Genomic DNA, 18,650 nt, shown 5'->3' with positions numbered 1-18,650 from the left:
TTTTGTCATGTAACACATTTACAAATTCAATGGTATATTGGTTTTGCTATTTGCCTAGAGTGGAACACCGGAGTCAACAGGCAGCACGTTCCCAGACTGTGCCAATGCCAACCTTATACTGTCCTTGAGAAAGGATTGGTCTGCAACTCAGGTTTACTTGCTTACTCATTCTTGTTTTGTTAGTTATTCCTGGGAAAATACCTTTTATCGATCTGGCATCATTTGACTACGTAAGGTCATTTAGATTTAAATGCCTGTAGCTTTTTCAAACAAAGTTTAAGTTTTCCAAAATTCTATTGTACTGGAGAAATTGAAATTATGTCTTTACACTATGTTTGGGGTATGTTATCATTTCCAATTCACTACAGCATGGGAAGAATGTACTTGGTGGGGCAGCGCTGCTAATAACCTTTCCAGAGTTTAGCTTGTGACACAAAATAAAACATGCTGGCTACAGTGCTTCTGCATTGTACAAAATGAAGCGCTAGTATCCTCCTTGGGCTGTACTGCAGTGTCACACAATCTGGATGATTCCACAGAGCAGCGAATGTCAGTTATAAGTAGTTTTAGGGCCAGAATGTGACATACCTCTAATAGGTACTGCTGTGATTTTGTTTTTTAATTAAGTCAGTTTTGCACAACCCAACTCAGCCAGCCTAATTTTCCTTTTCATTAGGGAGAGTCTCAAGAATGAGTAAACTTTGTACATCTTTAACACATGCACAATGCTGGAACAAGGGTAGTGGAAGTTGCAACAGGTTGAGCCTGTTCACATTTTAAACTCCAACTTTAAAAATCATGTTCTCCGAGTGCCGAAACATGACAATCAATGACATTACCATCATAGAATCCCACACTATCAATATTCTGGGATCACCAATACCTAGAAGCTCAATTGGACCAGTCACGTAAATGCTATTAGACATGGTCAGATTTTGGATATTCCGGCTCACCCGCTAATTCTTGAAAGCCTCTCCACCGACCACAAAGCACAATTTACATTGATGATTTGGAGCTGGGGACCAATTGTAATGTGTCAATGTTTGCAAATGTGTCAATAAGTCACAAGTGTGATGCAATATTCTCGACTTGCCTGGATGGGGGGGGGTGTTACAACACTCAAGAAGTTCATCTTCACCCAAGAAAATAAATGTGTTTGTTCATCACTTCATGCACTAGCCTAAACCACCATGTGTTGTTTGTACTATCGATAGGGTGCACATGCCAAGGTTTATTTGTCATCATCTCCAAAACCCACAACTGCCCCACTGAGGACAAGGGTAGCAGGTGCAGGCGTTTGCCATCTATCTGCTTGCCTTCAAATCTCACATCATCCTAAATTGGGCATATATTGTCTTCATTTTCATTTGGTCAAAGTCCTGGAACTCCCAACCCAAAAACATTGCTAGAGCACCTATACTACACTGGTTTCAAGGGGTCATGGTCCATCACTGTTGTCATCAACAATGCAATCTTGCAGCACTTTGTTAAACATAACCTGCACAGTTTGGGTTCCGCCAGGGCCACTAAGTTCCTGACTTCATTGCAGCCTTGGTTCAAACATGGGCAAACAAAAAAAATTGTTGCATTCATGACATGAGACGAGTGTGACTCCCCTTGACACCAAGGCCACATTTGACGGAGTATGGCATCAAGGAGCCCTAGAAAAACTGGAGTCAATGGAAAACAGAGCGGAAACTCAACTAGTTCAAATCATACCTACTACAAAGTAAGATGGTTGTGGTTGTTAAGGGTCAGTCATCTCAACTCCAGGACATTGCTGCATGAGTTCCTCAGGATAATGTCCTTGGCCCAACCATTTTCACCTGCTTCATCAATGAACTTCCTTCTATCATAAGGACAGAAATGGAGATGTTCGCTGATGACTGCACAATGTTCAGCATCATTCACGACTTCTCAGATACTGAAGCAGTCCATGTCCAATTACAACAAGACCTGGACAATATCCAGGCTTGGGTTGTCAAGTGGCAAGTAATATTCACGCTGCACAAATACCAAGCAATGACCATCACCAACAGAGAGAATGTGAGCATCACTCCTTGACATTCAATGGCATTACCATCACTGAATCCTACTATCAACATCCTACCATTGACCATAAAACTGAACTGGACTAGCCATATAAATATAGTGGCTGCAAGACCAGAGGCTATGAATCTTGCGGCGAATAACCCACCTCTTGATTCCCCAAAATCTGTCCATCATCTACATGGCACAAGTCAGGAGTGTGATGAAATATTCTCCACTTGCCTGGATGAGTGCAGCTCAAAGAACTCTCAAGCTTGACACCGTCCAGAACAAAGCAGCCCACTAGACTAGCACCCTTCCACAAACAATCACTCCCTGCACCACTGACACAAAGTAGCAGCAGTGTGCACAAGATGCACAGCAGGAACTCACCAAGGCTCCTTAGATAGCACCTACCCAAACCCATGACCACGACCATCTATGAGGACAAGGGCAACAAATACATGGTAACACCACCACCTGGAAGTTCCCCTCCAAGTCATTCAACATTCTGACTTGGAAATGTATTGTAATTCCTTCACTGTCGCTGGGTCAAAACCCTTGAATTCCCTTCCTAACAACGATGTGGGTGACTGCAGCAGCTCACCACCAACCTCTCAAGGGCAGTTTGGGATGGACAATAATTGCTGACCTAGCAAACAAAGTCCACATCCCTGAAATGAGCATCTAGGGATGGGCCATAAATGTCAGTCTTACCAGTGAAGCTCATACCACAAAAATTAGTTCAAAGGAAAACAGATCTGACTGAATCAATCCTTTACAAATGAAAATCAAGAATGAGATTAGCATTACTTATGCCCACCAGTACCTTTTAAAAAAAAACATGCCTGAATCCAAAATGAAAAAGACATGAAATTTAGGTAAGTGACTTATGCAAACAACCTACTTACATCAGTGTTAACTTACCTACTCTCGGCACTCCCTGGCTCAACAGCATCTATCTCAAATAACTTATTTTCTTCCCATTTTTTGCAGATGTCCTTCTCAATCCTCTTCAGATAATCAACCTTAGCTGTTCCCTTGCGTTCCTGTAGAGATGAAAATGTAAAAGATATTAAATATTATTAGGTTTCCAAATTATCAATACAACAGATTTCTCAACAAGGCTCTATCCTGTAAGGTGAATATAAAGGATCCTATGGCACTACTCGAGGAGCAGTCAGAAGATTCTCCTTGTGCTTTGGTCACATTTATCCATAAACTAATGTAACAAGAGGCTACTTGAGTATTGCTGGAAAAAAGGGACATGCCGAAGCTTTTCGTTTTGCACTCATCCAAGAATACCAATATAAGGGAAAACAACAGTGAATACCGTTATGAGAATAAAGTGCTAATTGAGGCTACTTGGTAACTTATCTCATTGCTGTGTCTGTAGGGCCTTGCTGTATGCAAACAGACTGATCCGTTAAGCTACAACAGCAATCACATCAAAAGTACTTTAGTTGTTAATGAAGAACTTTGGGATTTCCCGAGATTGTGAAAAGCACTGTATTAATATAAACTAATTTCATTTAAATTTCTGCACAGGATAACATTTCACAATATAAAAATATCTTGGAACCAATTCCCTTGGGTGATTTAACACCATATGACCAGACTTTGTTTTGAGTCTCTCCACATTACAATCACCACGTTCTGTTTATCCTCTCTTACCAACTCATTCTGAAGGCCTGCAACAGAATTACATCAAAATAAGGTGCTAGACATTCAATCGTGGCACCTCAGCACTTGTGTTATTGTTTGCCTGCATATTAGTTGTTCCATTTCAAGGTAATTCTATGTGTTCCAGAATGAGGCAGATGAGACATGATACAGTAGTTCGGAAATGGTTCACTGGACTTATTCCTGGGATGAAGGGGTTGTCATATGATGAAAGGTTGAACTGTTTATGCCATTCCCATTGGAGTTTAGAAGAATGAGAGTTGATCTTATTGAAACCTAGAAGATCCTGAGGGGACTTGACAGGGTGGATACCCAGAGGATATTTCCTCTTGGGAAAGTGGGAGAGGGGGAAAGATTAAAACTAGAGGGACATTGCCTTAAAAGGAAGAACTTTAATTTTTAAATTGTAATGAGAAGAACTTTTTTTCCCCCAAAGGGTTGCTATTTTGTGGAATTATCTTCCCAAGAAAATTGTGGAGACTACGGTTTTGAATTCAAAGTGAGTTCGACAGATTTTTGTTAGGCAAGTGGTTTAGGGTTATGTGGCAGACAGGAAAGTGGAGTTGAGACTAAGTTCAGATCATAGAATCTTGGATTCTATCAAAGGTCAACCATGATCTTTTTCAAGGTGCAGCAGGTTCAAAGGGCCAAATGGCCTGTCCTTGCTCTACATTCCAAGGTGCTTCATATGCCAGTTTAGTTGAAAGTGCAGTCAGGTTAGTTGAAAGTGCAGTCAGATAGGCAAACACTGCAGCCACTGTGACAAAAATAGTTCCTATGAATGATAATTAGCTAAATGACCCATTAACTTTCATTGGGTGATGGCCAGGACACAAAAAGCACCCCTGCAGTTCTGCAAATAGTGCCATCGGATCTTTACTGTTCAACTCCAAAACATGTTATTGAAGTAACAGCACCTCTAACAAATGCAATGCCCCATTATTACTACACTGAAGTATAAACCTAGAATACATGCTCGACTCCCGAGAGTGAACCTGCAGTTGTGCACTAAGTTGATGGTGTCGATATCAACTGAGTCAAGATAACAAATGCATATGAAAATATTATATTTTCTTTCTTTTATCTCGAAAAGGGAATAATGGCCTCTCTACCAAGCACTCTGGAGTATTTTGCTAGGAGATAGATAGCAATGCCAGGGTAATTTAAAGTGAGATCTTTCAGAAATCTTGTTTAAAGAGGAATTTAACTTATATTGTGCCTTTCAAAACCCTAGGACAGGGGTGGGCAAACTTTTCCGTGCAAGGGCCGCATTCAGAAATTCACAATTTTAAAGGGCCGCATAGTATATTAATTAATAGTCCCGCTTGTAACCAATTAGCGTGCGGCATATACCTCAGCGCTTCCCCCGCCGGCATCCTGCCTTTAGCCCTCTTTTTCTCTACTTTTCAAAAATGGCGCTTCACCCGGTTATGATTCTGGGCGCCTCATATAGAACATAGAACAGTACAGCACAGAACAGGCCCTTCGGCCCTCGATGTTGTGCCGAGCAATGATCACCCTACTCAAGTCAACGTATCCACCCTATACCAGTAACCCAACTGCCCCCCCCCCCCCCCCCCCCCATTAACCTTATAAAAAAAAAAATTTTTTTTTGATGACTTGATCTTGGTGGGCCGCATAAAGACCTTTGGCGGGCCGTAGTTTGCCCACCCCTGCCCTAGGACACCCCACAGCAGTCTACAGACAAGGACGTACTTTTTAAACACAATCCGTGTTGCAATGTAAGAATCATGACATTGACCTTGTGCACAGCAAGCTCCCACAAAAAGCTATGTGATCTGCTTTCATGACATTGATTGAGGGGTTAACAAGATCTGAGAAGAGGTTAGATAGCTCTTCCATTCCTTTTCAGAATATTGAAATTATTTCCATGTGCCCAGAAGATCAGACAGGCACAGGTTAACATTTCATCTGACAGAGCAGCATCTCCAACAATGCAGCGTTCCCTCAGTAGCGCACTGGATAGTCTCTGGTGTGAGATTTCACAGAAATTGTTGCAATGCGTTTGGCCCATTATGTCTGCGCCAGCTCTCAACTGAACATTATTACTTAGTGCCAGTTCCATACTTTTCCCCATATCCCATAAAATGTTTCTATTCAAATAATCACCTAATGCCTTCTTGAATACCTCAATTGAACCTGCCTCCACCATACTTCCAGGCGGTGAATTCCAGACCTAAACCACTCGTGTGAAAACGTTTTTTCTCACATAACATTTGCAAATGACTTTAAATCTTGATCCTTTTACAAGCAGTAACAGTTTCTCCGTCTAACCCCTCAGGATTTTGAGCATCGCTATCAAATCTCTCTTAGCCTTGTTCTCTCAAAGGGGGACAGTCCCAATCTATCCTCATAACTCAATTTTCGCATCCCTGGGAACCGTTCTTGCAAAACCTCCCTATTCTTGTATTCTCTGCCCCTTTTAATAAAGCCCAGAATGCTATATGCTTTATTAACTGCTCTCTCCACCTATCCTGCCACCTTCAATGGTCTATGCACAAGTGCACCCAGATCCCCTTGAAGAATTTTATCCGTTATGTTAGTCTCTCCATGTTCTTCCTACCAAAATGCATCACCTCACACTTCTCTGTATTGAACCTCATCTGCCACCTATCTGCCCACTCCACCAAATTGCCGACATCCTTTTGAACTTCTACACGTCTTCCTCACAGTTCACAACATTTCCAGGTTTTGTGTCATCTGCAAACATCTGCCCCCCCCCGGGCAGCCGCACACCATTAACACTCGGTCATTAACATTTATCTGGAAAAGAAAGGGTCCCAATACACAACCCCTGGAAAACTCTGCTCCAAACCTTCCTCCAGCCCCCCCAAAATATCCCAAGTTGCTGCTGTCCCTCTGATTCCAATGGAGCGGTTATTTGGGGGGGGGGGGGGGGGACAAATAAGCCACTGACACGTGTCGCCCCTCCGCCTCCATATCATCCCATCGCAGGGATTCCCCGCACCCGTCATAACAATGGACAAGGGCTGTCACCACAACAACAGCAGAAGCAGAGGGAGTGCGGACTGGCACTCCAGACGGTAAACACTCACCGCCATGTCCACGCTCCCGGCTTCGCTCTCGCTGTGCGTACACCGGGGCGCCGCCGAAAGCGCCTGCGCGGCGCCGCCAAGCGGCATGCCGGGAGATGTATTTCCTTCCTCCGAGCTCGATCCGGCCATCACGCGGCCCAGATCACACTGCGCGACTACACATCCCAGAATGCCTCGCGAACAGTCCGGCTCCTCTACTCACCCCCCCACCCCCAAGTTCGCCGGTAAGAAGTCCTCATCCTGGCAAATGCAGTTCAGTAATGTCAGTAGTTACTGTTTACTGATTGATTAGCGTTCATCGCAGTAACCTGGGGGCGGGGGTGGCTCTGTTTTATGACAGTGTCGTGAAGGCATTCTCACTTCCGGCCAGAGAGGCAATGCCTGGATTAACCCTGAGAGTCTGGCACATGGACAGAAGAATTTGTGAATTGATTTATTAACCGGAGAAGAACTTGGAGATAGTATTTTTATCGCCTATTCAATAATGATAATTAATTAATGTTACAGGAGGTAAGTACTGCTTGAATTCAAGGCCAGGATTGTCTCCCTGGACTACTTTCAATTTTCTAGATCTACCAGAGAGGAATTTTGCTGATTCCACCCTCCTGCAGCCCCAGATTCATAGAATTTACAGTGCAGAAGAAGGCCATTCGGCCCATCGAGTGCACCGGTCCTTTGAAAGAACACCCTACCTAAGATTGGCCTGTGTTGTTATCTTTATTTGCCTCTCACTCGGATTTTGAGTGGGGTGGTGAAATGTTGTGACAAAGAAGGGTCTGGAGTGTTAGGTCCCAATGTGGCCGGAGACATGGCAGGTGTGAAAATTAGCACCTGGAGCTGATGTGTTCGTTTTTCATGTCGCCATTCCTGCCGCCAGCAATTTCCTTCTTGACAGGAGAAGGTGGGATATAGCAACCAATCAGGTTTGGGAATGAGGCCAATTAATTTTAGCAAGCTCATTGTCAGCAAGTTCTGGAATTTGGCAAAGGTACATGAATTGCATGCTGGATCAGAGACTGACCAGGTGCTTGTCGGTGACAACACAGCAGAAAAGTTGGGACCTCGGTGCCGTGAGGCAGCAGTGCTAACCACTGCACTACTGTGCTGTCCTAATATTGTATGTTTTCAAGAAGGAGTTAGAGATAGCTCTTGGGCTGAAAGGGATCAAAGGATATGGGGAGAAGGTGGGAACAGGCTCTTGAGTTGGATGTTTAGCCATGATCATAATGAATGGAGAAGCAGGCTCGAATGGCCGACGCCTGCTCCACTTTTCTATGTTTCTAAATTGATCCTGCATGTAGCGTTAATTTCCATCCTGTATCCAATTGACCACCCTCCAGCCAACTAGTAGCCCACCTCTACCAAAATATCAGGTATTTGACTACTTCCTGCCCATTGCCCCCTCCCCCAATGTCCCTGGGGTGTAGGTAAAAGACTTGAAACTGGTCCCAACGTTGGTTTTCCAATCCCGGAGCGAAAATCCTGTACAAGGTTTGGGGCAGGCTGGATGGACCACACACCATTGTTTTCTATAAATGTCATGGTTTAACTTCAATTTTGAAGCTAATAAATACGGAATGACTGTACAGTATAACAAAATAATGTTCAACATGGTTTTAATTTCTGTAGCTAGAAATTGGTAAAGGAATAATCCAAATGTTATGAGTGTATGTAATAAGGACAGCACGGTAGCACAGTGGTTAGCACTGTGACTTCACAGGCGCCAGGGTCCCAGGTTCGATTCCCTGCTGGGTCACAGTCTGTGTGGTGTCTGCACATTCTCCCCGTGTCTGCGTGGGTTTCCTCTGGGTGCTCCGGTTTCATAGAACATACAGTGCAGAAGGAGGCCATTTGGCCCATCGAGTCTGCACCAACCCACTTAAGCCCTCACTTCCACCCTACTCCCGTAACCCAATAACCCCTCCAAAAGTTTTCGGTCACTACAGGCAATTTATATTGGCCAATCCACCTAAGCCGCACGTCTTTGGACTGTGGGAGGAAGCTTTCCTCCCACAAGTCCCAAAAGATGTGCTGTTTGGTAATTTGGACATTCTGAATTCTCCCTCTTGTGTACCTGAACAGGCGCCGGAATGTGGCAACTAGGGGCTTTTCACAGTAACTTCATTGCAATCTAAGCCAACTTGTGACAATAAAGATTATTATCAGATATCAAAACAGAGTTGGTCTAAATTTTGGACATAGTTATTAGCTGCCATTGGTTAGTTTCTGCATAATTTTCAGATGATATTACCAAGATTATTAGCACCTGTTCCATATAATTATCTCCTAGTTTGCAACATTTTAACTCTCTCTTTACTTTTCAAGTCATGTCAGTTCATTTTGATGAAAGAAGTGGGACCGTACGCTGTAAGACCCCATGGGGTGAATGGTATCAAACCATGGAAGAAGTTTTCATTGAAGTCCAGGTTCAACTTGGAACATCTGCAAAAGAAATCAAATGTAGCTTGGGGAGTAAGGATATAGCATTGTCTGTCAAGGGGGAGGATATACTGAAGGTAAACAGATTCCTTATCCTTCCTGTCGCTCACACTTCAAATGAGACTCATACATTTTGGTTTGAAAATCTAACCCGGTTGGTGCATTTCATTTTTAAATGAACACATTTGAGTCAGTTCATAGAACATAGAACATAGAACAGTACAGCACAGAACAGGCCCTTCGGCCCTCGATGTTGTGCCGAGCAATGATCACCCTACTCAAACCCACGTATCCACCCTATACCCGTAACCCAACAACCCCCCCCTTAACCTTACTTTTTTTAGGACACTACGGGCAATTTAGCATGGCCAATCCACCTAACCTGCACATCTTTGGACTATGGGAGGAAACCGGAGCACCCGGAGGAAACCCACGCACACACGGGGAGGACGTGCAGACTCCGCACAGACAGTGACCCAGCCGGGAACCGAACCTGGGACCCTGGAGCTGTGAAGCATTTATGCTAACCACCATGCTACAGTGCTGCCCCAAATAGTTCAAATAGGTTTGCTATCTCACTTTTCCAATAATAGATCTGGCATATTAGCTCCCTGTTCTTTTTTTGAGATAAGGCATGGTGCTATATGAAGCTTTAAATTGACAACCTGATATTTAAACAAAACAAGACTATTAAAGAAAAAAACGTTCTCTGCAGATCCTGGCATACATGTTTTGTATTTCCAAATCTTCTGTTCTTATTTTAAAGTACTGTATTTGTTTCACCTCTCATCTCATCTTGAGAAGCATATTCGTTCACAATCATTTTAATTGTAACTCCAGCCTTGATCCTGAGCTCTGATCTGTGTTAGACTTGGCAAAAGATGGCAAGCACACAGACTAAATATTGAGTATGATTCCTTGTATGGTTAGGCATTTACAGAGGAATCTAGTAATCCTTTACAGAAACTGTTTGAATAAGTGCACAACATGGACTACTACAGTCCTTGTGTGTAAACTTTATAGAGTGCTATTTAACTTGCATATAACAGGAAAAAAGTTGCATTCACATAGTGTTTCATGTTCTCTTGAACATCCCAAAATGTTTCATATGCCGGTTGTAAAGTGTTATCACTGAAAGATGGCACCAATCTCCGAACAATGCATTGAAATGGTGGATTATGCGTTCAAGTCCCAAATTAGGCCTCAAACTCAAAACTAATCATTGAGCTAAAATTACACAACATGTAAAATTAAAAGTACAGAAATTGTTATTTTTAGTAAATAAATACTGATTGAGTGCATCACGCTGTATTGTCATGCATGAATCTCCCTTGATTTTCAGGGGAAACTCTACGATTCTACCGTCTCTGATGAAGGAACCTGGACACTAGGTAGGGAACCATCTTAAAATCTTAACAAACTTTTCATTATGCCTTGTTTCTGTTTTTACTATTTCAGTACAAGAGTGTACACAACGCCTCCACTCTGTCTTCAGACAAAATATATTTTGAAGGACAAGATAAATATGGGAATTTAAAAATATAATTTTCAACTGTACTTTTTTTACATCTCCAAAAAATAATGTGTTTTCTGGCAGAGGATAAGAAACAGGTGTGTATTGTTCTGAGAAAAAGTAACCGAGAAGCCGGGAATTGCTGGCCTTCATTGCTGAAAGGGCAGTATAATGCTGACCCCTTGCTGAAAGATGAAATGCAAAAGAAACTCACACTGGAAAGGTTCCAAAGGGAGGTAAGTAGTGGTACATGTTGTATATTTGTATCTTGAATATATGCAGAGGTTGCACTCGTTTCTATTCGGGGATTTATAAGGGGATGAGGGATCATGGGGAGAAGGCAGGAGAATGGGGATGAGAGACATATTAGCCATGATTGAATGGTGGAGCTTACTTGATGGGCTGAATTGCCTGATTCTGCTCACATATCTTATGATCTTCTGATTGTAACATGTTTTATTCACAGTGCTTAAAAATATCTACCTCATACCTCTAGTTTCCATGCTCTTTTATAACTTTGTTTATTTTACTCTGAATCCACTTAACCAATCGAGCACAGTCAACATCAGTAGTCAATAGACTCACATAATCAAACACAAAATAATTGAACTCTTCAGTACCCTTTAAAAGAAATATCTCTAGTTGGGTATTATTAGCAGATTACAACTGGATCTCTTCTATTGTCTAGGATCTTAAACCTGATGAGACAAAGTCATAAAGCAGGCAAGTTAGCGAGAGAAGTAACTAGTTAGAAATGACAGCAGCTTAACAATCGGTCAAACTGTTTTTGCAATTTTAAAAATTTCACTAATCACAACTATTTATTCTGTTGCTGTGCCCTCGTAATCCATGCAGCATGATTTGACTTCTGCAATTCTCCTGGAAGTGCACTGAAGAGTGAAAATTATTCTTTATTTTTTGGGAATAAGGCACAATACTAAGCGTTTAAAGTATTAAAGTACTTAAACTGCTGAAGTGGCTGCCTTGTTCGCTGTGGCCAATAGCCTACGAACAATGACAACACTTTGAAAGTGAAGATCCGCCACGTGACTGCAATACCAGAGGTGGTCTGTGGTATTCCCACTTTACCCACTTTATTCTCTTCTGTGGATTATCTTATGTTATGTACTATTCTCTAAGAAAAATGACAGTGCCATGGAGAGGGGAAAAATTCGGCAATGTAGAACAGGGGAGCAGGATTACTCTGAAGTAATCAGAAGGTTTCAAAATTGATCTCTTAATTGTCCTTTCCAGCCAGGCAGAGCGTGGAGAAGGTGGGAAAAGTGAGAAGTTACTGTTATATTCCTCGTCTTGTTCTCCAAGTTAGCCAGACATGTAGTAATCACTTAATTGTCCTTTTCAGCCAGGCAGAGCATAGAGAAGGTGGGAAAAGGGAGAATTTACTGTCATATTCCTTGTCTTGTTCTCCAAGATAGCCAGATATGTAGTGTTGACAAAGAATATAAACTAAGATGTATAAATCAAAACTAATTTATTTTACATCACTGATAGCATGTTATATTTCCACGACTTAACTTGATGTGTAACTTTACTGTGCAACAGATAATAAAATAATGGTACTGAATCTGTATTACAGTAATCAATATTCTCTCTAACTATTAAACTACACTATAACTTGACCTTGTGCTATATCTCTACAATGAAATCTCACTCTACTCTCATCAGCTTCTCATCATCTTCTCCCAGAATTCCTGGAGATGTTGACGTATATACAATGAATTAGTAACGCCATCTAATGTTTGATTTACACATAGTTTCAGATGTTAACCTTTTACTACACTGGCGCTGTACATATCATTACAATTACCTTACCAAAATGGGGACATTTTGAGATGGGCAATGTGAGAGACAGAGGATAAACTGACAATGAGTGGGAGGGTATGAGGCAGACAAGTGGAAGTGGCTGCAGATGTGGTATTTCAGAAACATGAAGGGGATAACTTTGAGACACAAATAAATGTCTTGTGGAACTGGAATCTTTGATATTGAGGATGAAATGTAGCAACAATATAGCAAGGCAAATGATGAAAGAGATCACAAAGCTTGAATTTTGCTTTACTTTCCAACTCTTGACATCCCATGCCCAACCGTACCCTCATGATCCCACCAAAGCTGAGAAACCCATTATTCCTGCTATGAATTGATATTTTACAGCAGGCTAAGCTTTTTCCTTGTGACATAAAATGTAAGATGTCTCTGGATGTCACATTGGAAATTACGAAGGCTACTCTTGTTAGAAAATCATAAACATTTAGAAACATAATCGTTATAATGGGCTTTCACTTTCCTCCAAATAGCATCCTGGCTTTGACTTTAGTGGGGCTGACATTTCTGGAAACTATGCTGGTGGAGGTCCAGATTTCTCAAATTTGGGAAAGTAACGAAGATTCGACAACCTGCAAAGTGGTGACCAAGTTGCTCCTAGAGAGTATCACTGGACTTTGAGAAGAACAGTGCAGAAGACAAGCTGTTGAAGTGTGTGAAGAACTTAATGACCCAAAATTTGCTGGCAAAGTAAGGACAGGTTCATGAAGCACACCATTATTGGTGTGTAAATAATCCAGGAATTTGTGTTGTGAAAGAAATTTGCCATGAGTTTTGAACTGTTACACATTGCTGGACAATTTAAAATGCACCACTGTTGGCCTTGCAAAAACAAGATCTTGTTGTCGCCCTCCCCTTGAATTTCAAGGGGTTGCTGAATCGGTACTGTAAATACAATGAATATTGTAAAAACATAATCAGACATGCCACTTGGGGTTAGCACAACTATTTCACATTGTAAGAACCCTGTTAAATGGGTGATTAATAGTCCTGGCATGCCACTCAACTGGGGAAATTCAGAAAGATAACCATTAAGACTGGAGTCTTACTCCTGAGCATTAATTTGTCCTGAGAGGCTTATCAAATTATTTTTTAAAGTCTCTTAATGTTCATTTGTCTCTTCCTCTTCCAATCCAATCTTTATTTCCCTTTTTCTTTTTCTGTATCTAATTTGTCTCAAATCTCTTCATTAGAACAATAAGATAAACCAAGTCGAGCAATGGCACTCCCTTTTCTAAATAGGTACATTAAAAAAATTGATTTTAAAAAAAGGAAATATTAAATTCAGAACACATTTTTGACAGTGAGGGGACAGCACGGTGGCGCGATGGTTAGCACTGCTGCCTCATAGCACTGATGACTCTGGTTCGATCTCGGCCCCGGGTCATTATCCATATGGACTTTGCACATTCTCCCTGTGTCTGCGTGGGTCTCACCCCAACAACCCAAAGATGTGCAGGGTAGGTGGATTGGACATGCTGAGTTACCCCTTAATTGGAAATTTAAAAAAAAAGTTTTGACAATGCAGTCCTTGCAGTGCCTACTGGTTGGGGAAGGCCTGAAGCGTACTGTTGGAAACTGGGTGCTCCATCTCCAGGGCTACCCAGATGCAGAAGAGAGGCAGAGTCAAAATGATCACCCCCCCACTGTTTATGTTTACTTTTTTAGCTTGCTTTTCTTGCTGTCTCTGTAAGGAGATGAGCTGATGGTCATATAGTTTACCACATAGCTTTTGGCATGTCTATTGATTCCAGTAATTTGCGACGCCAAAATATTTGGAGCCGAAGGTTGTGAAAAATGGAACTCGCGCTGCTCGCCACAAGATGCCTGTGTCCAGCCACAGCTACGTGAACTTTAAAATGAATTTTACTGCTTCCAAAAATAAAAATTCTGCATAATAATTCATATTATTGAAGTTGGTTTCTTGGTTATGGTACTTGCAGTTTAGAAGCAGACGGCAGAATTAAAAATAAGACCTTTTGTGAAATCCTGCAACAATATTTCAATTTGTTCTGGTTTGGGTTGATCTGAACAGCTGCCTGAAAATTTTGAAATACAACCAGAAAAATCCTGGGAATGCTCAGCAGGTCAGGCAGCAGCTTTCAAGAGAAAACCCGAGATAACATTTTAGCACAAAGGTTAACCCTGTTTCTCTGAGCATTTCCAGAGCTTTCATGTTTTACTTCAGAGTTCCACATGTGCAGTACTTTTGCACCTGAAAACTCTAATCTTCACTGACTACATAGAATTTACAGCCCAGAAGGAAGCCATTTGGCCCATCAAGTCTGCACCAGCCCTTGGAAAGAGTACCCTCCCTCAGGCCACACCTCCACCAAATCCTGCAACCCAGTAACCACACCTAACCTTTTTGGACACTAAGGCAATTTATCATGGCCAATCCACCTAACCTGCACATCTTTGGACTGAGAGGAAACCGGAGCACCCGGAGGAAACCCACGCAGACACGGGGATAACGTGCAGACGCCGCACAGCCTGTGACCCAAGCTGGGAAACAAACCTGGGACCCTGAAGCTGTGAAGCAACTGTGCTAACCACTGTACTACCGTGCCGCCCATTGTGCTATCGTGCTGCCCATAAGAGGAATTCACCAAATATATTGTTTACCTTAATAAATCATCAGCTGAAGGAGTTTGGGAGGAAAAAAGACCAATGTTACATAGAACGATACAGCGCAGTACAGGCCCTTCGGCCCTCGATGTTGCACCGACATGGAAAAAAACTAATGGCCATCTAACCTACACTATGCCCTTATCATCCATATGCTTATCCAATAAACTTTTAAATGCCCTCAATGTTGGCGAGCTCACTACTGTTGCAGGTAGGGCATTCCACGGCCTCACCACTCTGCGTAAAAAACCCACCTCTGACCTCTGTCCTATATCTATTACCCCTCAATTTAAGGCTATGTCCCCCCGTGCTAGCCACCTCCATCCGCGGGAGAAGGCTCTCACTGTCCACCCTATCTAACCCTCTGATCATTTTGTATGCCTCTATTAAGTCACCTCTTAACCTTCTTCTCTCTAACGAAAACAACCTCAAGTCCATCAGCGTTTCCTCATAAGATTTTCCCTCCATACCAGGCAACATCCTGGTAAATCTCTGCACCCGTTCCAAAGCTTCCACGTCCTTCCTATAATGAGGCGACCAGAACTGTACGCAATACTCCAAATGCGGCCGTACTAGAGTTTTGTACAACTGCAACATGACCTCATGGCTCCGGAACTCAATCCCTCTACCAATAAAGGCCAACACACCATAGGCCTTCTTCACAAGCCTATCAACCTGGGTGGCAACAAATGTGTGATGTTATTTTGTCACGTTTATTTTTTAAAAGAACATTGTATTAAATAGTTCAGTTGTGTGCGCAGTACCGTATTGTGCTGCTGTGAGGTATAGAATTTCAGTTGGTATTACAATATTGCTGCTTTCCACCCACTCGATTCCTGTTTCTTCTCTTCACTATTCCTGCGGAAATAATAATCTTTATTAGTGTCACAAGTTGGTTTACATTAACTCGTCAATGAAGTTACTGTGAAAATTCCCTAGTTGCCACAGTCCGGCGCCTTTTTGGGTATGCTGAGTGGGAATTCAGAATGTCCAATTCACCGAACAAGCACGGCTTTCGGGACTTGTAGGAGGAAACCAGAGCACCCGGAGGAAACCCACGCAGACACGTGGAGAAAGTGCAGACTCCGCACAGACAGTGACCCAAGCCGGGTATCGAACCTGGGACCCTGGTGCAGTGATGCAACAGTGCTAACCACTGTGCAACCGTTCTGCCCTGGTTGTCCATTTCAATCTTTTACAAAGTAGAAATTTCAAGTGCCCTGATGGAGCCTCATGACCACATTTATACCCAGTATACCGCAATCATCCTGTACTTGCTGTACACGTCTATAAAGGATTAATATCATTCCGTACAACAGAACAATTGGAACTTATATTAAAATTTTGTTTCTTGGACTGCTACAGTTCTAAACTGAAAGTACTTTTTCTTACTTTGTTCTTTCACAGGATATGTATGGGTGTTGCTGGCTAATCCAGCATTTATTGCCCATCCCTAAGTGCCCTTGCAAAGGTGCTGTGAGCCACTTTCTCGAACCGATACAGGCCACATAATGTATGTACACTCACGGTGAAAGGAATTTAATAATTATTGAACAGAGCTGTATTGTTACTCTTGGCTGCAATGCCTTGTATCATCTTAGATAAACCAGAGAAGTTTAAAAAAAAAAAATTTAGAGTACCCAATTCATTTTTTTTCTATTAAGGGGCAATTTAGTATGGCTAATTCACCTACCCTGCACATCTTTTGGGTTGTGGGGGCGAAACCCACGCAAACACTGGGAGAATGTGCAAACTCCACACGGACAGTGACCCAGAGCCGGGATCGAACCTGGGGCCTCGGCGCCGTGAGGCAGCAGGGCTAACCCACTGCACCACCGTGCTGCCCTTCAACCAGAGAAGTTTGAGTCATTGGAAAATGTAATTTTATAGATGTAAAATATACAATAGTATTTTTCTAAGTTTTATTCTTTCACGGAACATGGGCATTGCTGGCAAGACCAGCATTTCTTTCCCATCCCTATTGCTGTTGAAATCAGTGGTTCGCTGGGCCATAATGCTGTGGGTTGGTTGTCATTTGTAGGTCAGACCAAGAAAGGATGGCAGATTTCCTTCCTTAAACGACATTAGTAAACCAGATGGGTTTTTTTGGTAATTAATGATAGTTTTATGATCACCATTACTGAGATTAGCTTTATACCCTTTTGCTATGAAACAGTAAAGTGGATTAATTAATCAAATTAACAAGTTAAATTAATGATAGCCCCTGAAAGCAGAAAGGCTGGAATGTTCCGGGAGTAAGTGTTCCTAGTTGAATTCATCTTGGAATGTGCCAGCAATCATTTAAGGTTTGTATCTAATCATAGCAAGCAACATACTTGGTTTGTGGCGAAAAGTCTTGCTGGCCAGTATGGTGGTTGAACCTGCAACCGTAACATTATTGGCACCACACTCTAACCATCTGTGTTAACTGGTTCCCTTGAATTTCAAATTCCATCAGCCACTGGTATGATTCAAACCCATGTCCCCAGGGCATTACCTTGGGTCTCTGGATTACTAATTTAGGAACATTACCACTACACCGCCATCTTCCAAATAATGTTAGGGGCAGCAGGGTAGCATGGTGGTTAGCATAAATGCTTCACAGCTCCAGGGTCCCAGGTTCGATTCCCGGCTGGGTCACTGTCTGTGTGGAGTCTGCACGTCCTCCCCCTGTGTGCGTGGGTTTCCTCCGGATGCTCCGGTTTCCTCCCACAGTCCAAAGATGTGCGGGTTAGGTGGATTGGCCATGCTAAATTGCCCGTAGTGTCCTAATAAAAGTAAGGTTAAGGGGGTTGTGTTGTTGGGTTATGGGTATAGGGTGGATATGTGGGTTTGAGTAGGGTGATCATGGCTCGGCACAACATTGAGGGCCGAAGGGCCTGTTCTGTGCTGTACTGTTCTATGTTCTAATCAGTTGTGCTTTTGTAATTATCATTGGAGTGCATGTTATGGAAAACAGTGATGTAGAAGTTTATAAATTGGCTTTCCAGTTCAGGCATCTGAATTAAAGTCCGACCTGGATTAATGGGATGAAAGCTTTTTGTCTGCAGGCTGTAAATTCTCTGTGTAAAATAAGTCTGGAAAGCTACAATCCCATATGCATATAATAGCAAGCCTTGTAATTCAGTAGTATTGGCATTTTAAAAAAATAACTCCTGGGATGTGGGTTTTCATGGTAAGGCCAGTGTTTATTGTGCTCGAGAATCTCATCAAGCTGGTGTGGAAAATGTGAAAAAGCACACTTGTGCATTAAGGTTGAAATTAAGGCAGCATTTGACCTAAAATGTGGGGCAAAATCTTCAAACGGCAGGTCGGTAAACTGCCATCGGCCACCATGGTACTGCCTCCCAGCCACGTGGAAAATCTCCGTTTTGGTGGTGGGGTTGGGAACAGCTACATGTCCGTAAGCAGCAAGTAGCCAGTTAAACTTCAAGGCC

The 18,650-nt window shown here is 42.4% G+C and overlaps 2 protein-coding genes across 3 annotated transcripts in view; one reads left to right on the top strand and one right to left on the bottom strand.

Moving 5' to 3' along the window:
* The window catches only part of lars1b (leucyl-tRNA synthetase 1b), a 60,372-nt gene extending 53,481 nt beyond the window's left edge, over positions 1-6,891 (bottom strand). The window contains exons 1-2 of one of the 2 annotated variants that reach the window (XR_005460498.1): positions 6,789-6,891; positions 2,956-3,077 (exon numbers count right to left, since the gene is read on the bottom strand). Coding sequence is in view for 1 of the 2 variants with exons in the window: in XM_038796081.1 (XP_038652009.1) it covers positions 2,956-3,077; positions 6,789-6,875 (209 nt within the window). In the remaining variant the exon portion in view is untranslated. The remainder of the gene's footprint in view (positions 1-2,955; positions 3,078-6,788) is intronic. The other variant, XM_038796081.1, reaches the window with a different exon arrangement.
* A 154-nt stretch (positions 6,892-7,045) lies between these two features.
* On the top strand, positions 7,046-14,490 carry nudcd2 (NudC domain containing 2). The gene is made up of 5 exons (XM_038796083.1): positions 7,046-7,298; positions 9,114-9,304; positions 10,570-10,618; positions 10,825-10,976; positions 13,059-14,490. The coding sequence occupies exons 2-5, from the start codon at positions 9,116-9,118 to the stop codon at positions 13,140-13,142; spliced, it is 474 nt and encodes a 157-aa protein (XP_038652011.1). The 5' UTR covers positions 7,046-7,298; positions 9,114-9,115; the 3' UTR covers positions 13,143-14,490.
* The last annotated feature ends 4,160 nt before the right edge of the window (positions 14,491-18,650 follow it).

The sequence above is a fragment of the Scyliorhinus canicula genome, chromosome 4 (genome assembly GCF_902713615.1).
Source record: "Scyliorhinus canicula chromosome 4, sScyCan1.1, whole genome shotgun sequence".
NCBI lineage: Eukaryota > Metazoa > Chordata > Chondrichthyes > Carcharhiniformes > Scyliorhinidae > Scyliorhinus > Scyliorhinus canicula.
Note: the sequence above shows the minus strand (reverse complement) of the source record. Positions and strands in the feature narration are given on the sequence as shown.